The sequence below is a fragment of the Gymnogyps californianus genome, chromosome 4, assembly GCF_018139145.2.
Source record: "Gymnogyps californianus isolate 813 chromosome 4, ASM1813914v2, whole genome shotgun sequence".
Classification (NCBI taxonomy): domain Eukaryota; kingdom Metazoa; phylum Chordata; class Aves; order Accipitriformes; family Cathartidae; genus Gymnogyps; species Gymnogyps californianus.
In genome coordinates this window covers 8,494,364-8,510,753 of record NC_059474.1, presented here as the reverse complement: position 1 = coordinate 8,510,753, position 16,390 = coordinate 8,494,364, and the positions used below count along the sequence as shown (strand labels likewise).

The 16,390-nt window shown below is 41.5% G+C and overlaps 1 protein-coding gene across 1 annotated transcript; it reads left to right on the top strand.

The window, feature by feature from the left end:
* The first annotated feature begins 7,029 nt into the window (after nucleotides 1–7,029).
* SLBP (stem-loop binding protein) lies at nucleotides 7,030–15,496 on the top strand. Its single transcript, XM_050896080.1, has 8 exons — nucleotides 7,030–7,157; nucleotides 7,760–7,891; nucleotides 10,488–10,592; nucleotides 11,139–11,198; nucleotides 11,452–11,583; nucleotides 12,225–12,374; nucleotides 13,706–13,790; nucleotides 14,533–15,496. The coding sequence occupies exons 1-8, from the start codon at nucleotides 7,114–7,116 to the stop codon at nucleotides 14,647–14,649; spliced, it is 825 nt and encodes a 274-aa protein (XP_050752037.1). The 5' UTR covers nucleotides 7,030–7,113; the 3' UTR covers nucleotides 14,650–15,496.
* The last annotated feature ends 894 nt before the right edge of the window (nucleotides 15,497–16,390 follow it).

Below are 16,390 nucleotides of genomic sequence, written 5' to 3'. Positions count from 1 at the left end.
CTTTAAAAATCCCCGTTAGTCTGCTTTTGCTGTTATGTTGTCAGAGTTTGATTATGAAAGGAATATGTTGGTTCAGTAGTCCTTTTTTTGTTTGTTTTAGGGTGTTTTGTTTATTTTGGGCATTTTTTTAGCCCTTGCTAAAAGGGGGAAGGAGGACTCTTCAGAGATTAATCAAACTCTTGAAGGGAGTTTACAACTTGGGCTGTGTCCAACCCCTCAGTTTGTATTTTGACATCTTGTCATGAACTTGTATTAAATGCATTGTAACCTAGTGAAAGGGAGCAGCTGAAGCTCCAGCACCCATTCTGCCATGAGAAAGGTGTCCTGGAGAGGATGGAGCCGTTAGGTGAGAGTAATAGGCTGTCATGAAATACTTAAGGGCTCCAACAGCTGAGCTTAAGCTTTTGCCTATGATGGACGGGACCTGCAGTGGATTTATGGACACAAATCCATAGGATTTGTAATTCAGCAGTCCTTAAAAGATCTTGTATTTCTTGGTTGAAGATACTTAGACTAGAAATAGAATAACCAATCTGCCTGTGGCAGTTAAATTTTGGGCAGATTTATTCCCTAATCCAGGTTCTGTACGGTTGGACAAGCTATGGTAGCACAAGGAAAGGAATGAAACTGAGCAGATGAGGTTTGAGGTCTGCTAAAGTCATTTCATGCAGTGCTGCCACTGGATGTAGAACCATCGTAATGTCTTCTAATTAGTAACAGTAACCTCGTAAGTCTAAACAGAGCAGTTAAAACTGGAATGCAGTCTGTCCACTCACTTGTTTATCTGTCCAAGGCTATTTGACATAAGAGCTTACAACTGAGGTAAGCAAAGCTGAAGTCTGGCACTCCACCACCAGTTTGTATTTGATAGCCTTCCATTAATTTTACGTATTTTAATTAAATCCACTTTGCATAAATCTGTGCTCAGTTCATAATTAAGCCAAAATAAACTCTGAACTTCACCAGCCAGGCTTAAATTTCTTCCAAGAAGTGGCATGTATCTTCTGTTGGCATGCTTCCACTGGGAGAATCTCCTTACAGATGATACATTATCTGTGCTTGTAGAAACAGTCCTTCACTAGCAGTTCTGAAATGCCATTGGTTATGTTTATTTTGTTTTGTTTTTAAAACTGCTCCTTTGAGGTCCCAGTGATGAGAATATCTCCTCCTCCCCTTAAAATTCCCACTGTGGTGTGAAAGTGCTTTTCTGAAGGATTTTCTTTGCTGACAAGGACAGAAAGATGCAAGGCAGCTGTAATCTCTAAGCTGTGTTACAGCAGATAGTTCTGCTGGATAAACTGAATTTAACTTGTACGTAGTGTTATGCTAAAAGTACTGCGTGGCTTCTAGGCTGGAGCTGTCCTCTATCTGGGTTGCTTGCATGCGTTCAGGTAAACATGCTGTTCAAGTCATCTTATCTCAGAGCAAGGCTGGAGGAAATGGAGTGAGTTTGTACATGTCTTGAACCTATGCTGTACTTCAAGCATGTCCTTGGTTCAGGAACACAGTTCTGTTTTCCTTAGCAGTGTGTGGGAAAGGAGAGGTGCTAGCATAGCAAACTTTCCTGCAGGAGCATGGATGTTTACGCAGATGCCACAGAGAAGATGCGTGAGTTTGTAAAATTACGGTAAGGCCAGGCAAAGGGAAAGGAACTTCCAAGGTAAATCCCTTACATTGTACTATTTTCAGATCTTAGTGTTTCACTGAGCCTAGAGCCAGCCTGACTGTTATCGTCCAAAGGCAGGCATTTTGGAGGCATCCTACAACAGAGATCTCTGAGGAGAAAAGTACAGGAGCTGTGTACAACCTTTGAGGAAAAACCAATGAGTTGATGGAAAGTGAACACAGTTCTCCCTTACCTCTTTGCAAAGTACTACTGATTTCAGCCAGGAGCACTAGGTATGTAGGCAATCCACCCAAAAACCATTATTAAACAGCTAAAACACTATTTCCAAATACATACTTAGGAGGATTCTTTGAGATACGTACATACAACGAGAATGCAGATGCAATTTGTAGAAGTGAAACATTTTAATCCAGTGCATTCACAAATGGGGGGAAAAAAGTGTAAAACCATTGACAAGTCGAGCAAAATAATGCAAAAAAAATCAATAGAAAGTAAGCCAGCTGCTGAGATTTCAAACTGTTTAATTTCTAAAATCCATTGCAAATTATTGTCTGAAGACTCTTGGTCTGGCGTGGTGCAGTTCCCAAGGCAAGCTGGCAGGGAGCAATCTTCTTTCCACTGCTGAAGCTGTTAGTTTTGCTGGGAAGTTAGTGTGAGTCTCTGTGTGTATTCATCCATCCCTTGTCTGGCACAGCTTCGCAAAAAAAAAAAAATTCAGCCAAATGGTTGAATAGTATTTGTGCCTTTTTGGAAAAAATAGTGTGAATTTCTCCCACTTTTAACAAGATGATGTGCAGTGAGCTTTGTGAATTCACCATGAAGAGGACCTTCAACACATCTGAGCAATCCTGAGCTTCACTGAGCAGGTGCTTCCTCTTGGCTTTCAAGACCACATATATAATACTGCAGGGATCTCTGGTAGAAGAAAATGCAGCAGTTTTTACTGTGCTGATCTGGGACCCTTATCTGACCTCTACCTTCTTACCCTTGCTCTTATGCCCAGAGTTAAAAGCAGCTGTAGGTACTGTGCTGTATGGTTTTGCACAGCCTTGAAGAAATCCCCTTTTTATATCTGCAAACTAAAAAAGGGCTAAGAAGGGCTGTCTGGTTATTTACCACACTTCAGCTGGGATGTTCCTGTAGGCCATTCTGTTGAACTCTCCAAAAAAGATCAATCGGGAAACAGGAAGAAACAACCGTGTTCCTGGAACTACTCAAGTTTTGAGTCTAGAGACCTGGAATTAATGGGAGCACGTGGTGAAGAAGAGGCAGAAAGACTTAAGATATGTATTGCCTATTGCAGGTGCTGTTCCTTTGACAACTGTCTTAATTACTTCAATAATATGGATCCAAAGCAACACATTTGTTTCAGCTGCAATTATGCTGTTCAGGCAATTCCTTCTTCCTAGCACATGAAGGTGTGCACTGCCACCCACTCTGCTTGGTGACTATGTCCTTTCTATTCAACTTGTGGACAACAAGAGCTCCAATTCTATGTAAATGATGACCGGAAACACAAGTCAGAGTAGCAGGCATCTTTCACTTTCATTTCTGTAAATAATTACATGAGAGAGTTGTAGTTTGTAAAACCATGCTTCATTTCTACAGTAGAGATGCAAATTCTCCCTCTCAACATACACTTCAACCTTGCTACGCATGAAGTATCTTCCTTAAAAAAAACAAACAAACAAACAAAAAAAACCAAAACAAAACACCACCTGTCAATATGTGCTCAGAAAGTCTCCAAAAATGTTGCAGGGCTTTGGTAGCTGCTTTTGTGTTAAGCTGCTCAAAATAAAAAACACAAAACAACTTTTGTTTGCTACTTCTGCCATCCATCAGACACGTTTCAGTGCTGATCTTGTAAGTGTTACTCAAATACAGCCTGTTGTAGTAATGAATATTAGGTTAACTTCACCCAGATTCATTGGAAGACATGTTTATGCTCTTTAATCTGTCAGATACCTACTCCAGGGCTGCTTTGCACCTGCTCAGCTGACAGTTAAATTTTCCCTTACTGCTCTTTTAAGTGTCTGGTCTTTGAGCCAAAGAGCAGAGATTCTTGAGAACTGCAGTTGTTGTTGCAACCTTATTGAACAAATACGCAAGTTAAAGGGGAAAAAAAAAAAAATCGCAGCTTTTCAAATAGTCTCCTATCCCAAAATATCATCAGAAGTATTTTGGACTAAGGCCACATCTGCGCTAGAGAGCTTTACTGGTGAAACCTGCAGAATTTTTGTGGCGTTTTCAGAGCTCAGTAACTTATTTACACTGACTGCATGCATTTACCTTGTATGAGCTAGATTTGGTATGAATGTATAACTGCATTTCTGTCAAGTAATCGGAGCCAAGGTTTGCTGGCTTTCTGCTACCTGTGAGAGAAACATGAGGCTAACGCAGTAAAAATGTAGACTGACATGCAAACCATGTATGATCCAGAAGAAGGCTTGCTAAAATTAAGTTTAAAGTCCTATTTTCTGTATCCTGATACCATGACTACAATTCTGCTCTTTTTTTTTGAACTTTTCTTATCATAGCTGTTGTATGGTGGTAATTTTTTTTTTTTAAGAAGAGGCAATGAAGATAGGGATAGTGAAAAGAAGTTAATTGGATGCTGCAGGCAGTAACCAAATACCAGTAATGAAGAGGCCAGCTGGGCCAGTGCAACAGATGATTCAGTTCATGACACACAGGTGAGATGTGGTTAGAAGAAACTGCATTATTAGAATTAATGCAAAATTGTGCCAGCTTCTATGACAAGCAAGAGCTCCTATGGCCATAGGTGACAATACCTCTTACAAAGCCTGTAATTCTTGAGAACTTGCCTTTTGACAACAGAAAGTTTATGACCAGAAAGTATGGGATGAATGAGTATTACCTAAGTGTGCTGGGAAGAAACGGATTTAATGAAATCGGCTGGGGCTCTTGTTAGAGAAAAAAAGGATGAGTATCCTGACTGTGGGCTTTCTCCTCCCGCATGTTGCTCCTGTGAACTGAAGCAGAAGGAGGCACTTTTTTGTAATTTCTAAGGTTTCAGCTGAGGCATCATGATAGGGATTGTTGTAGCATACTGGAAACAGACTGTTTCCTGTAGAGCTGAATCAGAATATGCAGACAAGCAGAAATATAATACATAATTAAACACTCTCAGGGGTAACTGCATACCTTAGAAACTGAATTCTAGAACAAAAAAAGTTTACTTTGAGAACAATGTTATTTCCTTTGCTTTATATCCTACTAATGTCAATAAATTTTATTAAATTAAGAATATTGTATCTCTTTGCTGATCGTTTTAACCTTAATCTGACAACAGTTGATATGTTTGCTGGTCAGAAGCAAGAAAAATGCCTCTTGAAAAAAGGAAGAAAACTCTAATCTGCTTCTACAATGAGAGAAACATCCCATTCTCATTGCTACCATATCACATGTTGGATACCAAACCTGCAGAAATCTGAAGGTTATGTTACATTCCAAAAATAATCTAATGCCTTTTTAACTATGAATGCTTGTGGAGATAAAATCACTTTACCTAGAGGTAACTTTACCACCTTTGCCATTGTTACTGTGATAGCTATGTCCCAAGAAGAAGCACCAAGGCACCCTCCCTTCCCTGGGACAGGCAGACAGGACGCATGGTACGGAGGATTCCCTGTCCTCTCTCCGCCTGGCTGAACGCGGTGACTTAAGGGAAAGAGGGGGATGGCGACAAGTTCCTGCCCGGCGCGGCAGGCGCGTCTCCCCTGTGACTGCCCCACCTTCCCAGGTGCCCTTGTGTAATAGGTACGAGGCTCTGCAAGTGGAACCGAACAATGACGAGGACGATGGTTCATCTAGCTCGGAGGTGTCGCCGAGGTTAAGTCGGCCTACGCCCTGCGTCAGAACTGCTTCCATAAAGAAAAAAAGACGGGTCATTGTCATACGAGACTCCCTTCTGAAGGGAACAGAAGGCCCAATATGCTGACCGGACCCACTACTTAGGGAAGTCTGCTGCTCCATGGGGCCTGGGTTAAAGATGTGAAGAGAAAGCTTCCTACCCTGGTACGGCCCTCAGATTATTATCCGTTATTGATTTTTCAGGCAGGCAGCGATGAAGTTGCAACAAGAAGTCTAAGGGCAATCGAGAGACTTCTGTGAGGTCTGTGTCAGTCTCTTTTCCCAAGTAACAAGCGATAGGACAAGAGGAAATGGCCTCAAGTTGCACCAGGGGAGGTTTAGACCGGTTATTAGGAAAAATTTCTTCACCGAAAGGGTTGTCAAGCATTGGAACGGGCTGCCCAGGGAAGTGGTGGAGTCACCATCCCTGGAGGTATTTAAAAGACGTGTAGATGTGGTGCTTAGGGACATGGTTTAGTGGTGGATTTGGCAGTGCTAGGTGTATGGTTGGACCTGATGATCTTAAAGGTCTTTTCCAACTTAAACGATTCTATGATTCTAAGGTCAGAGGAAGAAAGCGCTGCCCAGTTTGGCTGTGTCTCTCTGTGAAGTGTCCCAGCAGCCTTCACTCCACAAGGGCTGCAAAGGTATTTTTATTTAAAGCTGTGCTTGTGCTCTGCTGTAGGAGTTCTCCAGGTTGTTTCTCAATTACTGCTGTAAAATGTCAGTATATACCAGATCTCACAGATGAATAGGGTCTCGCTGTGTCTGGGGAAACACCATGCATGTGGGATTAAAAACACCGGAAAACTCCACTTACTAAAGCATAGCAACCTCATGGCACTGTCCAACCTTATTCAATATTGATATAAAATACTATTTAATGCCATGTCACTTTATGAAATACAAATTCATGTCATATCAGCCTGCCGTAGGGTTTGAACTGGCTGTTGAAATGCCACGTGCTCTTCATGGATTAAAGAGCCGTGCTGATGACTGCAATCCTTCATCTTTAAATCACGGGGATCTGTATTTTTCCTTTTGTTTTGGCTGGTTTTTGTTGTTTAACACGGGCAGCGCTTCGCTTCCACGCCCCTGGCCGCAGGTTCGCCGCGTTGTGGGCCCCGCCGCTCACCGCGGCCCCGCCCCGCAGCCAGCGCGCGCCAAAACCGCGCGCCGCTGCGCTTGATTCTCCCGCCAACACGCCCTGGGGCGGGGCCGGGCGGGGCCGGTGGGAGCGGGCTAAACCATTACACGGGGGGGGGGGGGGGCAGTAAGTGTCCTCGAGGCCGGGGGCGCCGCGGCAGGGGAGCGTGTTTGCTGCGCGCCCACCAGCGGGCTCGGTTCGGCGGGGAGAGGACACGGGTTGGCGGCTGCGCTTCCTCTCTTCTCTCCCCCCCCCCCCCCCCCCCCCGCGTACCTGTCCCCATGGAGGGGCCGGCGCAGGCGCCCCGCGGGGAGGCGGGGCGAGCGGTGTCAGTCAGCGCCGGCGGGAGTTGCGAAGGGGCTGAGCGGGAAGGCAGGCTGCTCTCCCTCACCGCTCCCTCGCTAGTCCGCTCCGGTCCCCTCGCCGCTCGGCTCTCCCTCCAGCCCTCCCGAGGACACCCCGCGCCATGTCCTTCCGCCAGAGGAGCCCGCACGGCGGCACGAAGAGCAGGTAGGGCCGCCGCGGGCTGAGGCGAGGGGTGCCGGTACCGGTACTCCTCCTTCCCCTTCTTCTCCCCGCTCTCCGGTCGCAGAGCGGCGGACAGCGGCCAGCCGCCCTCGCTCCCCGTCCCTGGGGCGGGGGTGGAGGGGAGCCGCGGCCCGCGCGCACCTGCGCGTGGCCTCCCCACCTCCAAGGCGGCCGTTGCGCGGCCGCCGCCCGGGGTCCGCCATGTTCGCCCGCGGGGCAGCCGGCCGGCCCTCGCTGAGGTGCGGGTCCCCCCCAGCGAAAGCGAAGCTGGGCTGGGCCGCCTGGAGGGAAGCGGGGCTGAAGCTCCCGCGGGGGGGAAGGGATGTAAATGCCCCGGTCTCCTGTGCCCCCCGTTGTCTGCAAGGGCGGGCGGTGAGGGGCAGGCTGTGGGGCCGTTAACTAATAGCGGAGAGCCTCCCTCTGAGGGACTCTTAAAGCCCACACCTACTTGTGTCGCTAAGCTTGACTGGTTGCAGTAAAATTAATAAGTAAACGATGATGTCTGCATGCGGTGATGTTTCAAAGAGGTTAATAAAATAAAGCTACCTAGCATGCTCACGTTGTCTTGGCTTGTCTGCTGCCAGCCCACAGCCTCCGCCTCGCTGGTCCCAAGGAAGGAAGCGCGGTGCAGATGGAAAGCGGAGAAAACAGAATGAATCAGATTCATCCGTTTTTGATGAAAACAAGTACAGGCCTTCTGACAACAGGCTGGACAGGTAGGCAGTGCTTGCAATAGAAGCAACTCTCTGCTCTTTTGCTCATCAGGAGCTGTTGAATTGACTATTGTACTCAGTTTTTCAAGCCCTGCATACTTATAAATCACTCGTTGACTATAAATAGCTGGTCTTAAAGGAGGGAAAAGAATCTAGTGCAGTGTTTTTATCATGGAGTCACTTCTTAAGAATAAGCATTTTTCATTCTTATGCCTTGAATTATTTTCTTCATCATTTTCTGTCCTGTTTCATGCTTGCTTACTGCTATTTATCATGAAGCAATAACTGCACGCGCCAATTATGTTTGTGGATATAGGCTGTACATACTGTTGTGGTAAAATTAAACAAGATGACAAAATTAAAAATTCAAGTCTTAAGAGTCATCTGTCTTCATATTTCTGAAGGCAGTACAGACAATCTTGAGAAGTTGTGTCTAAGTATGTCAGCACATGGGTGGTGGGGTCCGCTTCTGAGGTCACTGTTCATACTGCTCTCTGTTCATACTGCTGCTCGCTGCCTTCCTTACCATTTCCCAGCATAGGTAAACTTCAGTTTAGTGAAAGTATCTTATTTTATATCGCTGTCTACATCTGAGTTATTCATGCCGCAGTCCCTTTAGTCCCTTTTATCAGTGGATGGGAGTTGTGGCCTGCAGCCCAGTTGATTGAGTCTAGATTTCTAATCTAGAATGAGATGGGTTGTGCCCTGTACCCATTTTTCTTTGCTGATAATAAGCAGGGAAGACATTGGTCAATGGCTCAAATTACGATATCCAGAGTAAATGAAATTAATTTCAGGAAGCATGTTTGAATAGGAGTACAAGGATGAAACTTTACAGATTGCTTCATCAGTTTCAACCTAAATAAGCAATGCTTTTGTGTGTCTTCCAATATTGAATTGAACAGGCATACTTTCTGGTTCAGTTTGGATTCAGCTCTGATTGAAGTTCTTCTCTTCCTGTGCTAAAACTGCTTTTTGTTTATGCCAATTCGACATTGTCAAAATAAAATTTTAAAATGGGAAGAGGATTGGGGTGGAGGCTGGGTCATACAACAGATTCAGCTGGGGGGGGGGGGCAGTTATAGCCTTGTTTTTCTGCCCCTCTGACAGAGTTTGAGCACCATTTGCAATCCTAGCACAGCACCAGAGCTTCTCACCAAGTGTGAAAGGGCACGTGGGGATGAGAGTCTTGAGAAAGATGGCTAAGCTCAGTATGTCTGGCACCAGAGCAAATTAATCAAGAGAAACATCTGTAGGACCCTCCCACATTCTCCCTAATTCTCTGTATCCACAGCACAGGTACAGAATCAAATAAGGTATAAAAAGGTATGACAGTGTGTTGAGGAAAAGTCTCAGATGGTGGGACTAAGCGGGTACTTCTGGGATTGTGCTGTTCTCTACCATGGGAGAGCAATAATTGAATGTGGCCTGCATTTTCTGCAAAGTTAGAAATCAATATAAGCAAATGCTAAAAATCCTTGGAGGCTGAACAGATATTTGCAGAGGGACCTGTACTGTTTGCTATGGATTTTTAATTTTTCTGAGTTGGTAACTGGGTTTCATCCAAAAAGAACTTCTAGATTGAATTTAACAAAAACTTCAAAGTAGCGCAAGCCAATTTCTGAGCTGGGAGCAGGGAGGGAGTTGGAACTGTTTTTAGTGCAGATGGATCTAATTCCCTGACTTCAAGGGACTTTTTTGCACAGAATCCTGGTAAGTCTCTAGAGCATATCCAGATCTACTGAAAAAGCTCTGGTCTGTAGGATACGGTTTTGAGTTTGTACTTTAGGAAAACTGGTCATCAGGAGGACAGAAACTGGAAAACGTATAATTATCTGAATGTATGCAGCTATTGTTGGCTGGGAAGGGATATAAGCTTATTCCCCTGCAACAGTCTGAATCTGCACGCGATGCTAATGGTCTACAATAAAGTTGTTAAATACTAATTTGCGAAGTCATAGCAAATCTCAGTTTACTAGCTAAAAATTGACTGCTTTTTTTTGTGCCTTTTGCCTTCTCTGCCAGGTATATTTTCACATGGAGAAACTCCTGGTGCTATCGTGTAATTTTAATTAATTAGCTGTACAGTCTAATTCTGTGTTCTAACTTTGTCTCTTATATAGATAATGAGTCTGCAATCATGAAAGAATAAATATTTTTTAACTCATTTAGTGGAGTGAAAATAAGTGAGTAAATGAGTAAAGTTGGTATTTCACATACCGTTTTCTGAAGGACACCAGCTTAAAGTTATTGAAAGTGTAGGCTAGGTTACATGCTACAGTGATATGTTTCTATAGATGTCTACATAAACTTTTTTTAAGGAAAAAAAAAAAGAAAACTACAAACCCCAAACCACACAAGCATCAGTTGAGAGTTCCACCTTGAAGTTAATTTTACAATGATGACATTTTAATAGAACAATACAAGATTTTCACAGCCATTGTGAGTACTATAAATGAATACATTAAATAACTATCAAGCTGTGAGTGGGGGAGATGCTGGGGGTGGGGTGGAAAATACAATAAAATAAAATTTTAACGTAGAGGCTTTTTTTTTTTTCTTTTTTCTTCCTTTTTTTTTTTTTTTTTTTTCTTTCTAGTTTTACAACACCAGAAGGCCCTGGACCCCTTTCCCGGTGTTCAGATTGGGGAACTGCAGTGGAAGAAGATGAAATGAGGACCAGCGTTAACAAAGAAATTGCAAGGTACCCAGGGGTGTTCAAGATGAAGTGGGGAAAGGAGGGGAAATGGTAGTTATCTTGTAGAATCTGTATTGACTGTTATTTTTAACTTCACCATTGTAGTAAAATCAGACCGACCTTAGCTTCTTGTCTGCTGCTTTTAGGTCAGCTTTGGCTTAAGTCCTGCAGGAATGACATAGCATACTCTCTGGAGAGTTGATGTGCATCACAAAATATCTCCCTTTTGGAAGAAACCTTTCCTGAGTCTCTTAGATTGAATTACTTTGAATGTCCTTTCACTAATTACTGCTGTGTTTTTGCATATCATTGCTATAAAAAGAGTTTTAGGAGAAAGACTTAGGAAAAGAAAGTCCTCAGATGGGGGGGGGCGGGTTTAGGGGAAAACTGAAACATCCGTTCCATAGTGGAAAGGCGTTTATGGTGTCTGGGTTGACTTCTTCAAGACTGCTGCTTAGCTGAGAAGTAAAATCAACTGAGAGCTGTGACAGTGCAGCCTTACATGTTCTCTTTGTGTACTTATACTCTTAATACTGATTTGAACTCTTACAGATACAGAAGAAAACTCCTGATAAATGAATTTTCAAGAGAAAGGAAGTCCTCCTCTGGAAGGTAGGTTAAATTTCTAGCTTAGCTGGGGAAAATCCTGACAATGGGTCTGAATTTTCACAGGTACCGCGTTGCTTCTTAAAATGCTCAGTTTGAAATAGTTCATCTTAAGTCTGCTCCAACTCATAGTTCGGTAACATCTCAAGCGTTCATTTGAAAAGTTTTAACATGTTTCTTTATAATCTTCTACACGTGGGTTTGTTTGAGTGTCGCTTGTTTTCTAGTAGTCTCAAATCTACAATGTTTTTTCTTTTAGTTCTGATTCAAAGGAGTCCACTGTGACAGTAGAACTTGAGACAGATGAAGTAGTTTTGATGAGAAGACAAAAACAGATAAATTACGGAAAAAACACAATTGCATATGATAGATACATTAAAGAAGTTCCTAGGTAAGCTGCTTGAGTTTCTGGAAAACTAAATGTTCAATTGTAAGTCATACCTGTTCTTTATAAGCATATTAACATACTAAACTTAATGTTTGAGACACATTCAAATAGAAGGCATGTACAAATTAAACTTTCTAAGACGTTTTTAAACTGATAAGTCACACTAACAATCAAATGAGATGTGGATTTTTTTTTTTTACTAGTCGGTACATGAGGAATATCCCTTCAAACTTCCTCAGGCTGCAGAAATGGAAGTGAAAGTTCTTTTGGTTGTGCTTGTCAACTAGAGGAAATGAAACTGCTTTTTGCAGTCAATTTTCTCATTAGTAAACTAAAAGACAAAATGGACTACAGTTGCTCTTAAGTTTGGAATGAGGTTTTCAGACCTATAATTGATAAACCTTTTTTTTTTTTTTCTTCATTTGACTCGAAGACAGAAAAGCTAAAAAGTTCATATGGAGCTGACAACTTTTCACTTGAGTGCTGGAATTGCACAGTAGTCTTTTCCCATAAATAATATAATAACTTAGTTTTCTGCGTTGTAATGAGTCTGTGTAGCAGGCAATCAGTCTTAACATTTAAAACTATGTGTTATGTATGTGTGAAAAACACTAATGAATTTTTCATGTCCAATATCTGAATAGATGCCATCGTATTCCAGGAGTTCACCCCAGAACTCCAAATAAATTTAAGAAGTACAGCCGTAGGTCATGGGACCAGCAAATTAAACTATGGAAAGTTGCATTGCATTCCTGGGATCCACCTACTGAAGAAGGATGTGATCTGCAAGAAATGTATGTATACAGTATTCAAGATACCTTTATAGAAATTAATACATAAAATCTCATGTTAAAAAAAACCAAAAAAAACCAGCATAGCCCTTTTTGAGCCAAGTCAGTGATTACTGAATGTTTTCATTAGTTACTTGTCCACATTTAGTGCTATTCAGTTCCTTCTCGGTCAAAATATCTAATAGCTTTCTGGACCTAGTTGGTGGGACTAGACTTACCCAGTGTCCTTGCAAGGGCATACATATATATCCCTCACTTCTTTAATGTGTGTCCACTGGGTGAAATCAGAGCTCGTTCTGCAGTGCTCTATAAAAGAAAATACCACACCATCAAGGCAAGCTGATTCTTTCAGAGCAGTCTGCAGATTAATCTGTGGTAGAAGCAGTGCTGGAGAGTTCTCACTAATTGGCACATCTCATGAATATTGAGCTTGGACCGATACAATGTATGAGAACCTGCCTCATAGCCTTCTCACTTGCTAGTTCAAGAACACTGGTATAAATTCTTGTTTCTTGAGCAGAGAGGAGGAAAGAATTACTTGTAAAATCATCTCAAGGTACCATTAAATTAAAAGCATGGCCACAAGTGTTCACAGTCCAGGCTACTGTGGTACTCTGTTCTAGAAGATGTAGAATAATGCAACTAGTTATTTTCCTCTATAGAAAGCAATAAAGTTGATCAGGGAAAATCCAAAATAAAACTGTGGAACTACAGAATGAAGGGGATGCAGATGTAACTAATTCCTCAGGAAACAGTTTTGTGGTAATAAACTACTGTTTTTCCCTAACAGTGATGTTGATTTTAAAACCAATATGGAGCAATGGGATCTAAAAGCAAAGGCTTACTTTTAGCTTTCTCTTACTTGTAATCAACGTGAGGGGAGTTGGTGTTTCAGCCTGAAGCCTACTGTATATGTTGGTGTTGAAATACTGGTCTGTCTTCAGATGCTGGGCTCTAGTTCTGTGTATAGTGGATATTAAATCTTATGTTGCAAAACAAATTGATTAAAACCTTGTCTGCCAAAAAAAAAAAAATTGTTGCTCTTCCACAACATTTGTCATCATTTGTATTGAGGCATTGTTTGAGTGTTGGGTATTTGACAAGTTGCGGTATTCAGTCTCAAGACTTTAATTTAGTCCTTGGCCGTTTTGGCTGTATTGAGTTGACGTGCTATTCTGTTTGGTCTCTGCAGTTTGCCACCACTGTCCCTATAATCTCTGTAGGTCTCTTGGCTCTTGTTTGGCCATCATTTTCAGAACTGCACCTACAAAGTGCAACTTACTACTAAAAAACTGAATTTGTTTTAAGCTCTATTCTTTCTAATTATTTTACAGTAGTCCTGTTGACCTTGGTGAGATGGAGACAGAATCTGTTGGAAGCAATTCTACTGAATCTCAAACGAGCTGTCAAGATAATGATGTAAGCATATCTGTCATTTGCATAAATATTTGTTAATAATTGGTCCATTCCTTAGAATTATATCCAGAGTAGCCTGAATACATGAGAAATTCCATTATCTGTTGTGTTTAGGGATTGTTTATAAAGCTGAGCGATCTTTAAATTCAGACATTTTCCCAGCTACAGCCAATATCTGTCTGTAGGCTGAGTTTAGAGAGTTAGAACTTAAGTGACCACCTCACATGACAAATATCTCAGTTTTCATAGCCTGCAAAAGAAAATTTATCTGTTCAAAGCATGTCGGTTATGAACTGTGATGTACAGTGGAAATACTACTTTAGATTGCAATATCTAATGTTAAAATAGAATGTAGTTTTCTTGGCACACTCAGACTTTTTGAAGTAGGCTCTTTTTATATCCAGAAAGCATTTAGTACCGCTGAGCAGTAACCTTCAGTAAAGATCTAGTAATGTTTTTCTTACTGGATTTGTTTCTCTGATGAATATTGAATCTGTATAGTGTTTTCATGTATGCATATATAGATCCTTAAAACATTTGCAAGAAATCTTAGAATGTGGTTGGATGGGCAGAAGCCTTCATTTAAATCTCTTTAATCTTAAGACTAGCCTTGGGGTTTTGTATGGCCTTTAAAGTGTTTGTAAGCCTCTGTTATAGGGTGGTCTAAATGAATTACAGAAGTGAAATGAATTATTGCATAACTAAACCTGTATTTAACTAATTATTAACTGACTTTGTATTCCAGGATACCTGTTCTGGCACTCCCACCAAAGTTAGACATGTTGACTATCAAGCAGAAGGTGAATTTGACTTGGAAGTGTGTTTGAGTGAACCACTTAAAGATTTCGATACTGTGAGTTAAATAGTCTTGTGCAAACTGTTTTAGAGGAAGTTTCTTTTAAATTTGAGAGGTTAGCTTGATTCATAAACTGTTGATAGTAAGAAAGCTTAAGCAAAGTTGAAGACTGTTCTCTAAGTTGTGGTTGGTCTACATATTCTCTGGACCAAACTTATGTAAAAATACAGTTAAGTTGTGTGACTTCTTTTTAACTTTTAATTTATGTATATCAGATTTTTTATGAAACCTTTCAATAGAAAAACTAGCCAAGGCAGCGCTATCCTCAAGTAATTATAAATAATTCAGCAAGATCTTACTGATTCCCCGCCCCCCGCATTGTGTCCATAATTTCAGTTGTCCACCTGCAGATCAAGAGCAAAGTAGGCAGATATTTTTAAGCATCTGTATGTTACCTTGCCTTTCCATCTGGCTCTTCTACAAAGATCTGACTTGAAGTGATACAAGTGGTAGCTGAACCATACTGCTGATTAGTACTAGTAAACTCATCTACTGCAGTTATTTACTGTAAGATTAACTGCCTTACCTTTAAAAAAAGAATTCTTTATTTGCAAAAATGCTTCAGAAACAACTGGAAATTAAATACTCTCAAGAAATTGGAGGTCAATATGGTAAAGCCTAGGCGATAATGCTTTAAGAAGCAGTAGCCTGAATTTGAAATTTGTAAATAGTCATGAGTCATTTGTTAATACAGTCAAGAAAACAATGTCTAGCAAAAGTGCTTGATTCTTTTTAATTTGCTGATTTTAAATGTAAAACTGTTGTAAATGATAACACTGTACAGATTTTCTGCTGAAAGCAGTTAATGTTTCTATTGCTTTTGTATGGGATGTTGCTGGAAAATAAATGGAATTGCGTTTACTTATGACTCTTCAACTTCATTTCCTACTAGTGATGTTCCATGGATAACAAAATGCAGGAAAATACTGAAAGCCGTGTAGCTGAGACTGATATTGATACTAGGCTAGGGTATGTGTGTGTTAGCATCATCCTCTGATTTTGAGGAAGACCTTAAAAAGCATTTATTCATGTGCAGGCCACTGGAGTGAATTTAAGACTTAATTGTAATGCGTAAGCCTGTTGACCTTTTGCAGACTCCTTAGAAGCAGTTTAGTTTAGAAGATGTCCATTAGCTGCTTACCAAGTTCTGTTCTCCAGAAAAACTGCTAGAAGAGCTAGGTGGATGCTTCAGTCTTGTTTACTCTACAGGAACTTTTGTTAAAGTCACCTCACCTGGTTTTATCTCTAAAATGGAATTTCTGGGTGTTGGTGTTACAACGGTATCAGGCTCAACGGAGACACTTAAACTTTTCAACTCAAGTGAGTATCCTAGCTGTAAGCAATATTACTAGCTATCTAATTTGTTAGGCGCTCTTAAAATCTGTTAGCTAGATCTGATGGGAAACTTCCAAGAGGAAGCGGTGGCACTGGGATAAGGTTGGAGCTACGCTCTGGTATTAGTGAGACAGCCTTCCTAGCATGTATTTTTTCCCAGAGAGGGCAGCAAAGTGATAGTCAGTCTTGCTTACTAACTGGAGTAAGCCCTCTCTGCCGTCCCCAGATTGCTTTTCTTATGGCACATTTTCTGGCCACACTGTCCCTGGTTGTTCTTAAGTGGTTTTGTTGTGTAATACCTAATTTTAGTTTGAGCCGCATTTTGCTTTGGAACTTTTTTCCTATATCGCCTTCAATAAAAGTGGTCTTAAGGTCAAGCCAAACTCTTCCATGTCTGACTAGAATCATTTGA

Excerpts from the sequence above, each read along its gene's own strand:
- SLBP (XM_050896080.1), top strand. The coding sequence starts at position 7,114 with ATGTCCTTCCGCCAGAGGAGCCCGCACGGCGGCACGAAGAGCAG. Across the intron at positions 7,158-7,759 it reads CACGGCGGCACGAAGAGCAG|CCCACAGCCTCCGCCTCGCT; the intron begins GTAGGGCCGCCG and ends GTCTGCTGCCAG. Across the intron at positions 13,791-14,532 it reads CGAGCTGTCAAGATAATGAT|GATACCTGTTCTGGCACTCC; the intron begins GTAAGCATATCT and ends TTTGTATTCCAG.